This window comes from Acanthopagrus latus, chromosome 12 (assembly GCF_904848185.1).
Source record: "Acanthopagrus latus isolate v.2019 chromosome 12, fAcaLat1.1, whole genome shotgun sequence".
Classification (NCBI taxonomy): Eukaryota; Metazoa; Chordata; class Actinopteri; order Spariformes; family Sparidae; genus Acanthopagrus; species Acanthopagrus latus.
Genome location: NC_051050.1, coordinates 11,687,377 through 11,704,815, shown reverse-complemented (window position 1 = coordinate 11,704,815; position 17,439 = coordinate 11,687,377). Strand labels below are relative to the sequence as shown.

The 17,439-nt window shown below is 41.1% G+C and overlaps 1 protein-coding gene across 2 annotated transcripts in view; it reads left to right on the top strand.

Annotated features, from left to right (window-relative positions):
• Nucleotides 1–329: 329 nt before the first annotated feature.
• Nucleotides 330–17,439, top strand: part of LOC119030009 (RIMS-binding protein 2-like) — a 70,598-nt gene continuing 53,488 nt past the window's right edge. Inside the window, exons 1-5 of one of the 2 annotated variants that reach the window (XM_037117303.1) lie at nt 330–582; nt 916–1,045; nt 2,129–2,273; nt 3,635–3,778; nt 12,259–12,402. In XM_037117303.1, coding sequence (XP_036973198.1) covers nt 3,641–3,778; nt 12,259–12,402 — 282 coding nt within the window. In that variant the 5' untranslated portion in view covers nt 330–582; nt 916–1,045; nt 2,129–2,273; nt 3,635–3,640. Of the gene's footprint in view, nt 583–915; nt 1,046–1,090; nt 2,274–3,634; nt 3,779–12,258; nt 12,403–17,439 lie in introns of those variants that run through there. The other variant, XM_037117304.1, reaches the window with a different exon arrangement.

The following is a 17,439-nucleotide window of genomic DNA, read 5'->3' as shown; positions in this document are numbered from 1 at the left end:
GTTGTGGGGAGTTCGTCTAAGTATTACCAAGGAATTAAGTTATGACATAAAAAAGGTCAGTAAAAGCAAAAATAATGCACAGGAGGATAAATAAATAATAATAATAAAAAGAGTGACAGGGCATGCAATCAATAACTTCTTGTTTGAAATATTGTTTGGATCCTTGTTGATTTTCTCTTCTTTGCCGTAGAATCAAAACTGATTATATAGATCAAAGTAGAAAATAAGAAAAAGTTCGTTCTTCTATTGGTCTCTTGCATTTTCTGTATATTGACTTTGCCATAAAATGATAAACTAAATTAGACAGCTATTTTCACTTACTCAGGTGAATTGCGTTCGGTGTGACGTCACCAACCTCCACGTGCCAATGACAAAACGGTAAGTTCCCGCCCAAACAGGTGGAGGTAACAGAGGGAAGACATTTTAATACAGTATTATCTGTTAACATGGACACACCATGGATGTCCACACTGTCAATATGCACTATAGAGGTTAGCTTAGCAGATAGCATCATGCTAACTTTTGAAGCCATGAAGAATGCTGGCGGCTAACGGCTGTCCCCGTGCCAGCTCTCCATAACAGGTGAGAGGTTAGCCTTAAATGTTCTTTTCCATCTCCTGTTTTATAACCTCGTCTTCCTGATGGGTGTGCCATATGGCCTCACAGCAGGCAGCATTGGGTACAAGGAGGCTGAGAGAGAGAGAGAGAGAGAGAGAAAAAAGAAAAAATCTGAATCATAACTGACTTCTGTTTTGAAAAGAGCAAGTCACATTAGAGAGAAGCTGTCAGGAGTATGTTCAGAGACAGACGAGCTAAGGAGCTAAACACGTCTGAAGCTGTGGTGCAGTGACAGATAGTGTCCCGGCAGCTTCTGCTGTAAAGTTTCAGACTGTTGATGTGCTACATTTTTGAAAGGATTATTACTGAGGATTACAAGGAGGACACATGGCACCAGAGTTTGCCAAACCCCCGAAGGTGAGAAGCCACCAAGGCAGAGGAGCACAGTGAAGAGGATGAAAGAAAGTCAGGAGCATCACTTGGATAGGTAACATGTATTTGTGACAGTATAGTATTTTAATTACATATGTTCAAGTACTGTACACATTTGAGTTACTCCATTTTCTATTATTTTATCCCGTTACTCCACTCCATTTATTTGACAGCTTTAGTTAGTGTGCATATTTGTAAATGATAAGCAGCTTCCTTATATTAGTTATTTAGTATTATAGTTATGAAGAAATTGATGAATCAATAATCAGAATAAAAAATACATAATATATATTATTCTCAGTAGAAAATGTAGTTATTTTGGCTGTAACAGAGTATTTCCACACTGTAGTATTTAAAATAAACTGATGGAATGAAATCAACTAGATTTTACTCAAGCACAGTAATTACATACAATTTCGAGGTGTTTTACTTAAGTAATTCCATTTTCTGTTGATGTATTCTGATGTAATCTGATTACTTTAGTTACTAGTTAATTTGCTTGTTGAAATTATTTAGTGTTGTTTGGCTATTACCTGTGACGTTTCACCACTTAGACAGAGTGGTGTGCTGGCGCTGAGTGAGACCACAGAGAGGTGATTACAGTCAGAGAAAGAATGCAGCATCAGAGCCAATGTATTGTATGTTTTAAGTAATCAATTTTATTTGTACTGGCACACAAAAGGCACTGATACAGATAATTGGAAAACTGCTGAATATTGGTTTTAGCACTCAGTCTATCTCAGCTGTTTTTTAGTTCTTTTCATGTGCATTTTTATTTTAAAGTATTTGTCCTTGCAGAAACTCTTTCGTGTAGACAAAAGTGCACGCCCGAAAAGCTTTGGACACATCTGAAGCAAGGCTCCAAAATCATTCACAGCTCGTACAGTGAAACTTTTTTTCTTTTACTTTTGTTTAAAATAATGCACATAACCTCACTGATGAACTCCACGTGTTCCCAAAATGTCTAAAATCTAAGAGAAAGCAGCAATATCATGATGGCAATCATAGTGAAGGGGCGATGGATTAATTAATAGGTTGACGGCAAATGAAAACCCCCATTCGGGCCTGGATAATGACGTAGGCACGGCTCTCTCCTCTCACTTTGATAAATCTGTGCGAGAGATGCTTTGCACCGCAGGTTGATGGAGGGCTTGGCCAGGATGGGACATCTCTGCATAAATCTACAGGACTCCTGAGCTGTCTGTGTCGGTGTTGTTGTTGTTTGTTGTCTGTCCTCCTCCTCCTTCTCCAGTCCCCCTGCGAGGAAATAGAAGCTGTCCAAGGTGAGTCAGCATGGAGAAGCTGTTTGAGCATTTGGCTGGGGCTCTTAGAGAGAGAGTCAGAGAGCTTATTTGTCCTACAGTTTTTTTTCACCTTTTACCTCGTAGAAAAAGCGAGTGTAAAAAAACAAATGACTTGTTTTCCTTCATTGTCCGTTAATTATTGCCACTTTGCCGCTGACAGCATCCCAAAAAGCGGGCCACTTTTTGAGTATCTCTAATCAGATAATGGCTCGTTTACTTTGAAGTGTGATCTTGCAGTTTGTCTTGGTGTATTACAAAAAGTGCATTGGTGTAAAAAGACAGAAAACAGATGACTTAAAAAACAGATTTTGGAGCATTTATAATGCTGCGGCAGGCAGATTTAAGTAAAATCCTCTAAGGTACAAGCAGCATTAACCTTCTTAACCTTCCATGTGTCACTGTATAGTGCTTACTGTGAATACAGTATTCCTGTGTATGTGTGAGCGTGTGTATTTGAGCAAAGGTACAAAAACAGGACAGCGTAGATGGGGATTTAGCACCGACTGATAAAAGCTGATGTTTTCTACACGCGCACCCCTGTCATTGTGTTGCTGTGATTACAATAATCCTCTCTTATGTAACTGAGTGGAGCGCTCTTTCTCTCTCTCTCTCTCTCTCTCTCTCTCTCTCTCTCTCTCTCTCTCTCACTGAACACACTAATACACATGCACATGGGCACACACATGTAGATATCAATCATACCAGTCCGCAGCCACACATGCATGTAGACACACTGAAACAGGTGGGGGGCAGCAGTGTTAAACTGGACATGTTTGCTGTCAGGGATTGACGATGTACTTACAGTAACAAGCAGGTTATGTGATTTTTAATGAAAGAAGATGAAGGATTTGTACAGTAAGTGCCAAGAAACTGTTTGCCAGTGCCGTGTACATGCAGTATGCCAAGTATTCGTCTGTATGTATTTTAATCTTTGTAAATGTAGTCGCACACGTTTGTTTGCTACATTGAAACGTATTTGTTTCGGGTCAAAACAACAGAATCTACTTTGATCATGATCTGCTCAGCTTTTGCCATAACTGTCCAACATGTGCACTTTGTTATTTTCTTCTTGAAATGACGTCTGTCATGTAAATGAAAGCTTTTTCTGCTAAAGTATTTGTCACATATAGTTTTGGATGGTAGGAGCGGCAGAACAATATGACATAATAGAATGCAGAGGTATATAAAGTCATCGAAAAGTAAGAACTATTCATCTCCTTGCAGATTCATTACGTTCCTTCAGTGTGTGTGGTTCAGGAAGCGTATGCTTTTACGGAGGTGCGAGGACAGTGTGATGTTTGCAGTGCATGTGTAATCTGATTGTGTGGGTTTTTTTGCAGGTGATAATGCGGGATCACACGTCCACTGTTCATGTGGAGGAGCTGCTGAGGCAGTCTCAGATGGAGCTGCAGTGGATCCAGAGACAGCTGGCCATGATCTCTGCCAGAAACATACACCATCACCACCTGCACGCCAAAGCCAAGGTACTGTGGTACCACTTACTGTGGGCCCGTTACTACTACTACAGCTACGTGCCATCAAACTTATTCCTACTAGCTATGATCATCTCATAAACATAAAACGGAACCTCCAGTTATTAGACTGCTTGAAAGAAGAAAATCTGAGGGTAAAGCACCAAATAAATGGACTGTCCTGAGAATAAAAAGGACTGCTTCACATAATCTGACAGATCTTCATTCTACATTATTGTGAAGTAAGGCTGTGACAACACCAGAATATTAAACTTTGATACAATAATACTCCAACACAATGACGCTCAATACCTCTTTTGATACCACAGCCAAAAGAAAAAGGAAGTCAAAGGCACATGAAAATAAGTATGTTTTCCCTTTGTTTTTTACACTAGCGCACGTACAGAAAGTATCATTGTACACATAGCAACACGTTTGTTAACATCTGCAGTCTTTGGTTATAAAATCTGACTGTAGATCTGTTTAAAAAAAAACAAACTGATACTTTCGATAGTATCAGATGTGGTTATCGTAACACTTATTGAGAATCAAATTTTTGATACTTTTGACAACCCTATTATGGCGGAACATTAGATAACTATAAGGAGGTTGTACAGTAGTCAGTGTTTGCTAAAATTACTAGAAATAACTTGGATGTTTGCCTTTTTGCGAAAGTCTGTTTGCAGGCACGGTAAAGTAGCCTATTTAAGATTTTCCCCAAACATGCCATGACAAAATGCAGCAAAATTGTAACGTGATCTCAGCATCCACGTTTGTTTTTCAGCCCAATCATCGTCGCTGCTGCGTGTTATTTAATCTCATTCATGCTCCTCCAGATTTGACATTTGTGCAGTAGAGAGTTTTGTGTTTTTGACCACAAATCCCTTGTTTTCAATAATCTTTCAAGTCATCCAACCCTGACAAATGTACACCTGTCTGCTGTTCAGTTTTGGGAGCTTTGATGGCGACAGGCATGCCGTTCTCTGATTCAGAGTGGCTTCCCAACTCTCAGAATGTAACTCTTCTTTTATAAAAGGGAATTATATTGGGGCTACGCTTTATATTCTTGATTGTTTCTCTTTGTGGGGATAAATACAAAGCAACAGAAGCACTGCAAGAACAATTTCTACATTGAAATGTCTAAACCCAGAGATCATGTAATTTTATTCAGGGTATAGATGAGTTTCATTTGGTCGCCTATCGCTTACTTCCGGGCAAACATCAAGTGATACATCAGAAACTTGTGAAGGAAGATGACTAAACATAACATAAAACTTTAATACATTACTTAAGTCACGTGAAATAGATTTTCATTGGCACTTGTGGTTGAAGACAACTCCCATGATCCCGCGCTACATCATGACATCATACTTCTGAAAGAATATTTCAATGTTAAAAACACACCAAGTTGAGAAAGCGTCCTGGCCACGACGTGGTCTAAGTGTAGCAGCTTGTTTGGAGTAGCTAAATGACACGTCGCCTTCAGCTATTTGCATATTTAAAGGGGTCGTTGCATATTTCTGCCTAATCCACTTTCCATCTGTTTCTGAACCCTGCTGTCACAGGGCTCCATGTCATGCCCGAGAACCAGTATGAGAGTAATATGTCCACAGCGAGGACGGGAACAGACAGTGAACAAGTGTTGCTAGGCAACAGAGTGGAACAGAGCGTACGTTCTGCGTTTTCCTCTCACTCACGCACACTTAGTGTCTCTTTCTTTTTGTCCTCTCTTCTGCCCTGTGCGTCCGTCTCGGCGTTGAAGCAGTGAGCAGCTATCGGCAGGATATGATGAGTGCCTGCCGCTGATGCAAAAACACCACATTGATTTAATTTGAGTCCTCTGATCAGGGCTTTAGAGGAGGTGAAGAGAGCAGAGGGATGGTTGTATCAGAGGTCTGTTCAGTTAGATTAGATTTGATGCTAGATTTGATGCTTGATTTGATAAAAGTTACAAGTAGTAACGAGGACACACCCAAGTGGAATATAGTGAGATATACACGTTTAAATTTGGGGTGGGAAACAAACAAACTAAAACAGTAATTGTCTTCTGCCTGTTAGAACTTAATATAGAGGAAAGACAAGGCTGCTCGACCGTGATCTGCTCATCCATGATGTAATAATTTACACATCACTGCTCTACTGATTTATTTAAAAACAAAACAAAACAAAAAGCTGCCATGTGTGCCTTTTTTTTTCCCCCCCTGAGTGTGACGTTGTTTTTGGTCAGTCGAACAGAGGTCGAACACGTCTGCGTATGAGTGAGCCGGGAGTGAAACAGAGGAGAGGGGGTATTTTTAAAGCACAACTGGAGGATGGAGCTGAGAGCGTGAGAGGAAGTGTTAACAGCTTCAGGGATGGGACTGAGTGTGCACGCGCGCGCGCGCGCGTGTGTGTGTGTGTGTGTGTGTGTGTGTGTAAGAGAGAGAGGGAGAGAGAGAGTGCCAAGGCATTGTAGCTGTTTTTGCTTTCACTGATATGGTGAGACATCCAGCCTGTTACAGTGGCGCTCAGACTAGGAAAGCTATTATAGCTGCAGATTGGGTGTACACCAGCATACACGTGCACACACACGGACGCGTCACCTCCGCCTACACCGCCGGCTTGTGATGTGACGGGAAGGGAGGAGAGTCATATTGGGACAAAGGGGTTACTGCCTTTAAGGTAGGGTGATTGCCATTATATGTATCAGCAAAAACATACATGCATGTACAGTCTCAGTCCTGCCTTTTTTTGGGATTGTTTGATACTGTTGATTCTCTCAATCTCAAAACACTTAAATGACACACTGGACGCTGCAGTAGCTACCGTGAATCAAAGATAATCAAAATACACGCTAGGTTGTATAAGATAACATAATGTATTCTCTTTATGAAGAGCAGTGACGAAGTGTCTGTGAGTGGTAGTGAAATCCCGAGATTTATAGCGCTCCCTCTCCAAGTGAGACACATTCACAACAACATTTAAGCTGTACAAAGCTAGAGCAGACTGACTTTCTCCTTTTAAAAGATCTGTTTAATGGTATGTCAGTAGTTGTACATCCACAGCTGACTGCCTGAGACAGCTCCGATGCAAGTATTCCACTCACACGCCAGATGGCGACGTGGCAATCTATTTAAATCACCCCCAGTCAAAATTAGATTAGGTTGGGGTATCCTGGGTGGCTCGGTTGGCTGAGCACACACCACTTAACCACCACACTGCCCTTGGTGCGAGTCCAGCCACCACATGCTGCTTCCCTAATCCATTCTCCTGTGTCCCTCCACCATAAATCAGGAATGCCTGAAACAACCCGGACAGCGATGGTTTTATGAGGTGAACCACGGAATGAACATGCACATAGCATTTCTTGGTGTCATGATGAATTAAAAGCTATCTGTAGCTATTAATTACTGCAAAAGCACGCCGGCATAATAAAGTAGTAAAAAGCCTCTATTACATAATTATATGCTGTAACATCTTAATAGCTACCCACATTATCTGCTTTACTTAATAAACAGTTACCCCGGACTCCAGTTGTGCGTCACTTTTAAATGGATAATCCGCCAAGGCGTACCCGTCGTTAGTGTTGTCGGCAGTGCTTTGACGGTTCACAGAAGTGAAGTTTGAGTTTTTCCTGTTATTGGGAAATATGTTTCTACAGCTGATAGTGCTCTCACGGGGATAAATCATTTGGTGTTACTTATCTTCGTCGTATTTTATCTGGTCTCTTTGCGTCCATGAACTTCTAATTTTGTTGTCTCAGCCCTGTTTCCCTCCAGTCAAAACTGCATTTATAGCTCCAGCCAGTCATTTACCCGTGGCTGACCCCCCTCCCCCGCCAACTGACACTCGTGTTATTTAATAAGGCAGAAATAAATAAAAAGAGAAACAAGCCATTTTTCAATAAAGTGCTTGACAACGCCGGGTAAGAGCAGCTGGGACAGATGTAGACGGGCACCACGCAGTGATTATCCTTCTTTGTTTGTATGTGCTCGTCCCACTGTGACGAGTATGAAAAGGATGAGAAAAACCTAATATTAAACGCATACACAAAGGCAGATCTTGTGTTTGATGTTGAGAGTCTCAAGGTGACTGCCGCCGGGTCTTCTTGCTCTCATTCTTCGTGAGACTGCCTAATGTGCAGTTTCTTCTCAACTAATGAAGGCTTTGATCCCATCTCATCTTCTCCACGCATTCTGTATCTGCTTATTCATACACTATTCATATTCTTTTGGTATCTTATGCAAGGGTTGGGCCAAAAACGTATCATGTTAATATGTCAGTGGTACTGTTGTTTTATCAGCCAAACGCGTTTATCTTCTGGTCACCTACATTAATGTAGATCGCCTCACAAACATCCTATGAAAAAACAAAAAAAGAATGAGCACTGTTACATTGTTTAATGACTGGGTAATTTAACGCCAAATTTTGGATAACTAACACGTGATGATGTTCTGAAAGTGCGTGAGGCGGCGCAGCTCTGGAAGTGTCACCACTCAGGTCGCTTCTCTGCACCTTTCACAGTGCTTTTAATTCCTCCCCTCCCGGCCATTTAGCAGGAGATGTTGTCAGTTCTTCTCTGTGGCCCCTGAGTGAACCAGTGCGTCATGATTACCAACTCTGACGCAGCTCCTGTCACAGCAACTTTGGCAGCTCCCTCGGTGCAAGGATGATGTCTCCCAAGTGGACAGCACAACTGTGGCCAGCTGACCCGGGATCAGTTGCAGTCGCAGCCTTTGTTGTCTGCTGGTGATGACTGCTTTAGGGACTGTCCCTATCACGTCTCAATCAGGTGTTTGGACCTGGCATGTATAAGAGTTGGTGCCATTAATGTTCCCTTATTTTGAATTATAGCAACATTATGTACATTTTTTTACCTTAAAATAGCAGTTTCTGAATCATTTTGATGGATCAGTGTCTTGTGAAAGGGTGAATGGTGTCTCTGTTTCCTATCAGATGATTCTGAATCTGCACTATGTAACTTGGGTGAGGATGACAGCGTTACATACGTGTTTATGCCAAGATACAAGTTTTCAACTCATAACATTGTTATGATGTAACGAGTTTTATCTGTAGATAGCACCTACATTACATCTGACAAATTGTCCCAGACCTGGAATCTGTGCTTACCACAGTGGTGTTGCACTCAGAAACTGTGGGGAGTGCCAAATTGCACAAAGCGCTAATTGCTACATAACGTAGCTTTAACAAAATGGTTAAAACATGTCAAATGTGAAGAACCAGTGTCATTGTCATCCTTTGTTTTTATTCTCTTTTTTGACAACATGTTGTCAGGTTATATATTTTTGTTTTCTTTTAGTGCACGTTCAATTCTGGGACCAGTGTTTGTCCTGAAGAAATGATGCATAAATTGGTAGAGACCATTCTCACCACTCCTGACATTGATTCCCATACCTGAATTTGTATGTATGTTGTCTGATACAGAGCACTGATCTGTTATCAGTGTTATACAAAATATATATGCATCATTATTTTTTACTTTTAATAATTTTATACTACAAGCCCCGTACGGATGTGATAAGTTGTGTCCTGGTTCAGGTTATACCGTCTGTAAACATGAACAAACACATGTGAAACAGAACACAAATATCAACACCATTTTGGCTACTTGTGCTTTAAAATCAGAAACCGGTTCCCATTTTGGGCTAATAAATTGCATGCTACTGGATTGGTGCACGGACAGATGTGCTTGCAGATACCAGATCCATCATTGCTTATGCAACGGCAATATATATTCCATATATGTGTGGATCTCGTATGGATTTTTTAAATACATAATATGTATAATATATGACAAAATGACAATATACAAGCATGTACTGTCAAGCATATGTGGACTCGATTAAAATGCATTTTTATTATATTACATTCTACTTTAAGTTTGTTCTGGGGAGATGTTAGCCTTTTAGGAGGCACTTCTGATACTGGTATCGGAACATGCCCAGAAATCAGTTCTCCCATGGATGTCCATATGGCCTAATATCTCGCTCTAAATAAGCTGACTGAATGTGTTAGTCTGTCTGTCTGTTTGGAAACCCTCAGTGCTGGCTGGCAGGTTTATCTATCTCTCTGTCTGTTCTTGGAAAGCCCACCATATTACACTGGTGGGTCTATCTGTAGGCTTGTTTGCTTGGCAGGTCTGCTGTATTAGCAGGTGGATCTGGCTGTCTTTCTGTCTACTTGGCAGGTCCATCACACTGGCTTTAGTAGCTTTGGCTGTCCGTGAAGACTGACATATTGCCTGCAACTTTGTTTTTAGTGTTTGTTTTTTTTGGAGGGATGATAGCCTGGCAAGCAGTCAGGGGATCTGGTTGTTGTGTATCTCTGTGTGTGCGAGTTATCTTGTTTTACTGGACAAGATACCAAATGCTCTGGTAACATGCTAATTGATATATTAGAATAATATAAGCTGAACCATCTGGTGTACTGATCTGTCAGGGGTTACTCCAAGGAAAGAGTGCTCGAAGAGAACAATGGGATGGAATTTTCTCCTCTTTCTTATTTTTTTTTAAAAAGAGAACAGGCTTCAGATTAATGCACCATGTTATCTTTTGTCTATGTTGGTAATGGTTTATTGGAGTGGCTAGGCTGGCTAAGAGTGCTTTTTCAGAAGGCAAATGGGAAGTCGACACCCCATTTGGAATTTTGGATTTTAGCTCTCCAATTTGTCCCTATTTCATACATTTATATTACTCAAAGTAGATAGACTGGAGCATTAAATCCATTTTTAGATTAACTCCTAAGGAGGAGTTATTTCTTCTGACAGAACAGAGCAAAGGGCATGCTTATCCTATCCTTGGAAGGTTGTCAGTTTCAGGGGGCACAGGCAGAGTTCACATTCAACTTTCCCCCTTACCTCAGCCAAACATCTGCTCACTTCCTCTATCATCCGCAACCCCTCTGGTGGCCTCAAAGTGATCGGACACTTTGCAAAGTGCAAGATTGACAGCAGAGCATTCCCATTCCAAAACAAGACAACTGTGAACTTAAAAAGGTGCCATCAAATTGTACAAATTGAGGTCTGGTATGGGGAGGAAACTCAGTGAGCAATACAGGGAACTATTCTCAGAGCTCGAGAGAAGCTTCCAGCCTGCCTATTACAGATATGCAATGTATTTCCATGGAGGGTTCAATCCCATCAAGAACATTTCTAAGGAGAAAAACACTGACTGGCAAATCCCGCTGAGCCTCCGAACCTGTTGCAGTAGCCGCTTCATTTTCAGGCTTGGTAATCCTTTTCCTGTGACTGACCCCGAGGGATGGAACTAAAACCAGAGTACATCACTTTAAGCAAGATTGACAGTAGCCCTATGTCCCCCTTTTTTTAAAAAAAATAAATAAATAACTAGTGTTAATACAGTGGTTGTTTCCTCTTCATGTATGATTTTTATTTTCCGTCTGTTGGTCTGTAGAAAGCTCCACCACTTTGGTCCAGACCAAATTATCTGAACAACTGTTGGATAGATGGATTGCTGTGTTTTTTGGTACCAATATACTGCACACGGTGCCAAGATGATGAATCCTTACTTTGGTAATCCTCTCAATTTCTTCCATTTATCTTGAGCAGCCATTTCCAAACTTACGAAGGACACTGCCCATTTTGAAATTGGAAAATCTCTTGGGGCCTGCCCAAACTTTTCATCCCTGTTCCCGTAATTAACACAATAGAAGATACGTGCTGAAGTCTGTTCCTCTGTCAAATAAACTTTGCCCGCCTGTTTGAATTCTGTTTCCTGCAATGCCACCCACCGACCTCAACCTGCAGTGTCGGTTGCAGGCTGTTTGCAGGCAGCAGGCATATATATGGAAAACTTTAACACAACACTAGATAAATTAAGTCAGATAAGTGAAGAAGAACATGTGATTTAAGCACCTTGTTATGTCAGTTCAGATTACTTTCATAACATCATATATAATCATAAATGGCAATGTTAAACTCTACAAAATTCTCTATTTAGCACTAAAAAGTTTAATTTATGTATTATAAATGACCTGTTGTGTCCCCTTACAGTACCTTCACAGCCCACCAGGGGGCTATGGCCTACTCTTTGGAAATTCACTGATCTAGTGACTTATTCCTACATTTACTTGCCTGAAAAAACAGACATTCTGGGTCCCAGATGATGTATCCTGATGCCAACTTTGGTGAAATGGATCATCATAACATTGGGCACATACATTTATGTTCCTCTAAGAATGAATAGGTGATCCTATAACTTTATCTCTATTTACAACCTTGTGTTTAATTCTAATTAGCAAATGTTAGCATGCTAGCACAATAAACTGTGATGGTTAACATAGTTAACATCATGCTCTCTTAGCATGTTAGCATTGCCAATATGACCATGTTCGTATGCTGATGTTAGCATTTAGCTCAAAGCTCCGCTGTCCCAAAGTACAGCCTCACACCCTCCTCTTGTTGCTGCGCAATTTGTAATTCGCTGTAATTGTTCCTCATCTTTATTTTTCATTTTTTGTTTATTTATTTGCAGTTAAGGTATGAGGTTTCTTCCCAGCCGGCGACGGGAAACTCAGTCTACAATGTGAACCGCTTCCGATTGCTGGAGGAGAGAAACCGAGCTCTGAAGCTTGAGTTAGCCACGCTTCGCCAAGAGAAACAGCAGTACAGGAAACTGGTAGGAAGCTTCCCACCCCCACCACTGCAGTTTGTCTTTTTTCTTGTCTGTCCTTTTTCGCTTTGTCGGATGCCAACAAATAAGCACCATAAGAATAGATTTATTGGTAACTATTAAGTTGTTGTTATTATTCCTCTTACATACTCTTACTGTATGTATGTAGAGAGAGTGTGAGTACTGTACTCTTGTTCATGTTGCAGCTTTTATTCCTCAAGGACGCAGCTGTGTGACTCACATGGCCCTTTAAACATATACTCCCTCTGTTTGGTCTTAGTTATGCAGACATGTGAGCGTGTGCAGTGTGGTGTAAAATAGATAAGGAGGGGCGTGCCGTTTGGTGTCTATTGTGCATGTGTCAGTGTGTATGTGTGTGTGCGTGTGTGTGCGTATGGGCCATGTATATTTTTGTTTGAACTGTATGTTCATGCATGCATTTGTGTATTTAGTGAATTTGTCCTTTGGAGGCCTCCCCCAGGTGGTCTCAGATGGCAAGGTGTGTGAGCCGTTGTCTTGGCAACACGCCCATTTGCAGGAGTGTGGACAGACTGTCAGAGAGGAACTGACAGAGCATAATGGCTGCTTCTGTTAAAGGCATCAATGACTTGATATGACTCTAAGTATCATGGAGTGAAACCTGTATGCTATGGTGTGCATTTACAGATGTCTCATTGACAATGTTTCCGTTCGGTGTAGCTCTCTGGCTGTCACACCTCTTATTTGGCTTGTGACTGAGAGACTTGTTGCCTTCTCCTCATCTGTTTGCAAAGAAGCATATATGAATTCATGTTTGAAAAAAATCAGTGTTGACTGAAACCCAAATAATCTGCGATAGTCTCCAATTTGTTGCCTCCATATATGAAAATGTGAGTCTTTCCCAGGAACCACTGGAAACTTTTTCACTATATGAGTTTTTATAAAACAGCACAATTTTTGTCCATTTTTATATCATAATACAACACCTTTCTATTCAAATAGTGAAATACATGGCAGCCTGCCCAGTGGGAGAAACCTTGGCCCACTGTCATAACAGCTAACATGCAGTAGTCAGCAACATAACTCAATAATGTTATGTAATCATGTATGTCTCTATGTGCGTGTATGTGTTCATGTGTTTTTTTTTTTCTTTATATATATATATATATATATATATATATATATACGGGGAGATACTATTGGAGGTAGTCCAGCTGGGTGCCTGGCAGTCTCTCTGCTGTCACTGCTGACAGCTACACTATCACACACTGCATCATGGTCAGTCATGCAAGGACAGATTCAGCTACGGATCAGTCAGACTAAGAGAAAGTCAGTCATGAGAGCGGCTTCACTCTCGCATATTTGCTCATGCAGATATACTGCAGGCTTACTGAGGGTACTGAAAGAATAGGAAAGATGGCAGAGTATCACAACCATAATGTATGTTATTTCTGCCATTAAATGAGGTGAAAATACCGCTGAAGAATTATCTACATTTTGTAAACAGCTTTTGATGATACATATTTCACAGCTGCATGAAATGTAGAGGCCAGTTGTCAGTAGTGGACTTGTAGTAGATCCGGATGAAACAGTCATTGAATTGAAGATATAAGATCAAGCGATTGCTGGTACCAGATGGTTGATGAATTGGTTAGTTAGTTAGTTAGTTTGTCTGTTATCGTTCAAATGAATGGCACATAATAACAGCATGATATAGCAGTCTTTCATGTTGCATATCGATATTTCTAAGTGCATCTAAATGTACTGGCAGCCAAAGCTAGCATGCTCAAAGTTGACTTCACGTCCCAGTTTGTGTGCTGGCGCCAACAGGCACATTCTGGTTGACTGTACATGGTCCTCATCCTAGTACAGACTGCGTAGTTGGGTATTTGATTCAAATCCAATGTGGTGTCTGCAGTCTGGGTCCCTCCCAAGAATCAGTTTGAAGTTAGTTTAGTTTGAGGAAAAAAGCTTGCATGCCAGTTTGGTGTAAGAGCAGCAGAGTTGAGTCAAGGGGCTAGGCTAAAGGGCTGTCCTCACCCAAGAACAACACCCCAACTAACCCCAATGACAGTATGTTTGGGATCACTATCAGAGCAATTAGATGATATGAGGGCTATAGACACTTCATCAATCAAAATCCATGCTCCATTTTTCTATGAAATTCTGTTGCAGGTATGCTCCTATTATTAGTCTCTTTTTTACATAAGCAAATCGATAGCATTTAGTAAAAAAATCCAATGCTTCTATGATTTAATATTGGGCTGCAATTACACAATTTGGTGCTGATGGGATCTCTGATGTTCGTTTTGTCCTGACTGATGTCCTCATTGATGATCTCCAGGTAAACTGATTCATACAAAAGTGTGAATAAAATAAGAAATACGAACCCGCGTCTCATAACAGAATGGTGGCTTCTCCTCACATCCTCTCCTCTTGACAAACCCATGTGCTTCTTTTTGTTTTGTTTTATTTGTTTCTCTTTGTTTGTGTAATGTACAGCAGTACCAGCTCATCAGTATCCACCTTCAGAACGCTGTTGACACAGCTGGAGCTGTTTTTCGAGCTTTGAATGTTATCATTCATCGGTGCGGATGCTCACATTGTTATCGTTGTAGTCGTGGTTATATTGAATGTTTTTCGGTGTGGACGGCCCTTAAGGCTGGACTCTTTTTATGTTCTTTTTTGAGGAAAGGGTTACCACACCCAGATCAGGGACCCTATACTGCTGCTGTATTGTGAGATGAGGGTGCTAGATCAGGCTGCCTACTAAACACCTGAAAATCTACTACCTTGCAATGGTACATGTAAATCCCTGTTGTATCCTTGAGAACGAATCTCACGGGGCACCCCTAGATTATTGTGTTTTTGCTTTTTTGTTCAATTCGTTTTTCATTTTACTTCCTAAATGGCAAGAGAAAATACTGAGAAGGTGAACTGCTTCCTGGAAAAAAAAGCACAGGAACACAAAGCTTTAGACCGGTTGCTTGGAAACAATCTGTGACGGACAGTCGGAGAAAGGTACCTTAGGTGAGGAATGACCTTCTGTATGCTGTGTGGCTGCTGCTAAAAGGCCACAGCTGTCTCCCTACTGGACACCGTCCCTATGGTAACGATTGTGTACTGCTAGCAGCTGGCCCACTCAGATGATAGTCCTCGTGATAATAAGGGCTGGCCTGGTGTAAAGAGGAACAACGTCTAATCAATAATCTCTAATAGCTGCGTTATCTTAGCTGACACAGCAATCTCCATTTCAACTCCCTCTAATCAAAGATGCACAGACAAACCAGAGTTAATACTAGTCCTGTGTAATGTCACACAAATCAGCTGGAATAATACGACCACCGCCCACAGGATAGCCAGGAAATTCACATTGTTTTGGCTGGGGTTTTACAGCTGCTATTAGACCGGCTGTGTTCAGGCTGAAGATCCCATTCTTTGCTTAATTGCGTTTATCTCAGACAGTGTGCTTTCAGATGGTCAAGTTGTCTCTGTATAACCGCATTATGCTCCTTTTCCCAGTCCATTCCTTGTCTTGTTACTGAAGTAAAAATACTGAGAGTTAAAGCAAAGCACCATAAGCTTTACCTTTTTTTTACCAGAAGTGGTCACAAACAAAATGGAAAACATATTCTAGATTTTGTTTTTACCATTCACTGTTGGCGACAAAATGCTAACAGAGCTATGAAACAAATGGCCTATGCATGGGAGATTTGGCTTACTCAACAAGCTTCAGCCAACCTGTATCTATTCCCATGAGTGAAAACTCAAGGGACTGCTCTGCCGCTGACAGAAGGAGAGAGCCAAAGATGTCAGTAAGCTGGTTTTTGGTAGCCAAGCAAGGGTATCTGCTTGTACTCAAGGTGCACAGTAATTGAATGGTTAGTAAAACCATCCTAATCCAGCAGCTACGTTTGTTTCTCTCACCTCTGTTAGGTTCAGATGAGAGGGTTTTGCACACACAGATTACAGTTGCATTGTTTTAGAGATTTTAGGTTTTTTTTTATGGTGCATGCTCTACTGTGACATCAAGCCATGTATAAAATCTATTAAAACAGAATTTTCAGAATGTGTGTTTCTAAAGACTTCCACCAGATCTATTCATAATGTCTAGGGAAATATAAGATAATGAAGAATGAGGGCACAGCTCAAAGCCATATTAATTATCAGACCACAAATGTAATCTTCATTTTATTATGGGAGCAAACCGAGAGCTCAACGCACTCGACTTAAGAAAACAAATGCAAATACACAAAACGCGAGCAAATTAAGAAAGCATTTGGTTACACATGCACAGCTTCGAGAAAAAAAATGCATAAAACACAGCCACAGACAGGCATGCAAAACAGATGACACCGAACAGAGAAACAAGCTGCTAATACCCAAAACCTTTTTCCATGGGAGACTCAAAAATGACAAACATGGATAGGACATGCTTGTTGTGAGTCACAAACCTTGTTGTTGTCTTGTGACTCATGATATTATTGCAGTCAGCATTCTCTAATCACTTATATAAAAGGTGTTGGAAAATGAACTTAAATGTAAGGGTTTTTGTAAGCGGGACAGCAAGTGAATCCCACGTCTCTGACGACGTGTTTACCACTTTATAGTGTCTTCTTGAAACCAATTCAGCCTTCGTCCAAAACAGTCTTTCTAAATTCTGCATTTGTGGGCCACTGTAGTTTGTACCGAAATGTGTCCATTATATCTTTTTTGAAACAAAAACTCATGAGGCACAATCAAGCCCAGAGACTTTGTGGTCTTGCGCAAACAGCCAGGCATGAAAACACGCTAGGCCTTTCACGTAGTACTGTCTCCCATCTGCGAGCCTCTTTCTTACCTTTTACTTCTTCCACATCTCGTCTCTTACCTCATAAATCCAAAGTCTTCCCCCTCTCTCCACTCTGCTTATACTTTTATCCTCTCTTCTGTCTCCATCAGTCTTCTCCCCCCCCCCCCCTACTTCCTGTCCTAACCTCCTTAGTGCCCACACCCAGGCCGAGGGGTTGACTGAGGCCACTGGTCTGGCCTGTGCAGCTTCATGCCTGCAGTAATTTAAGCAGA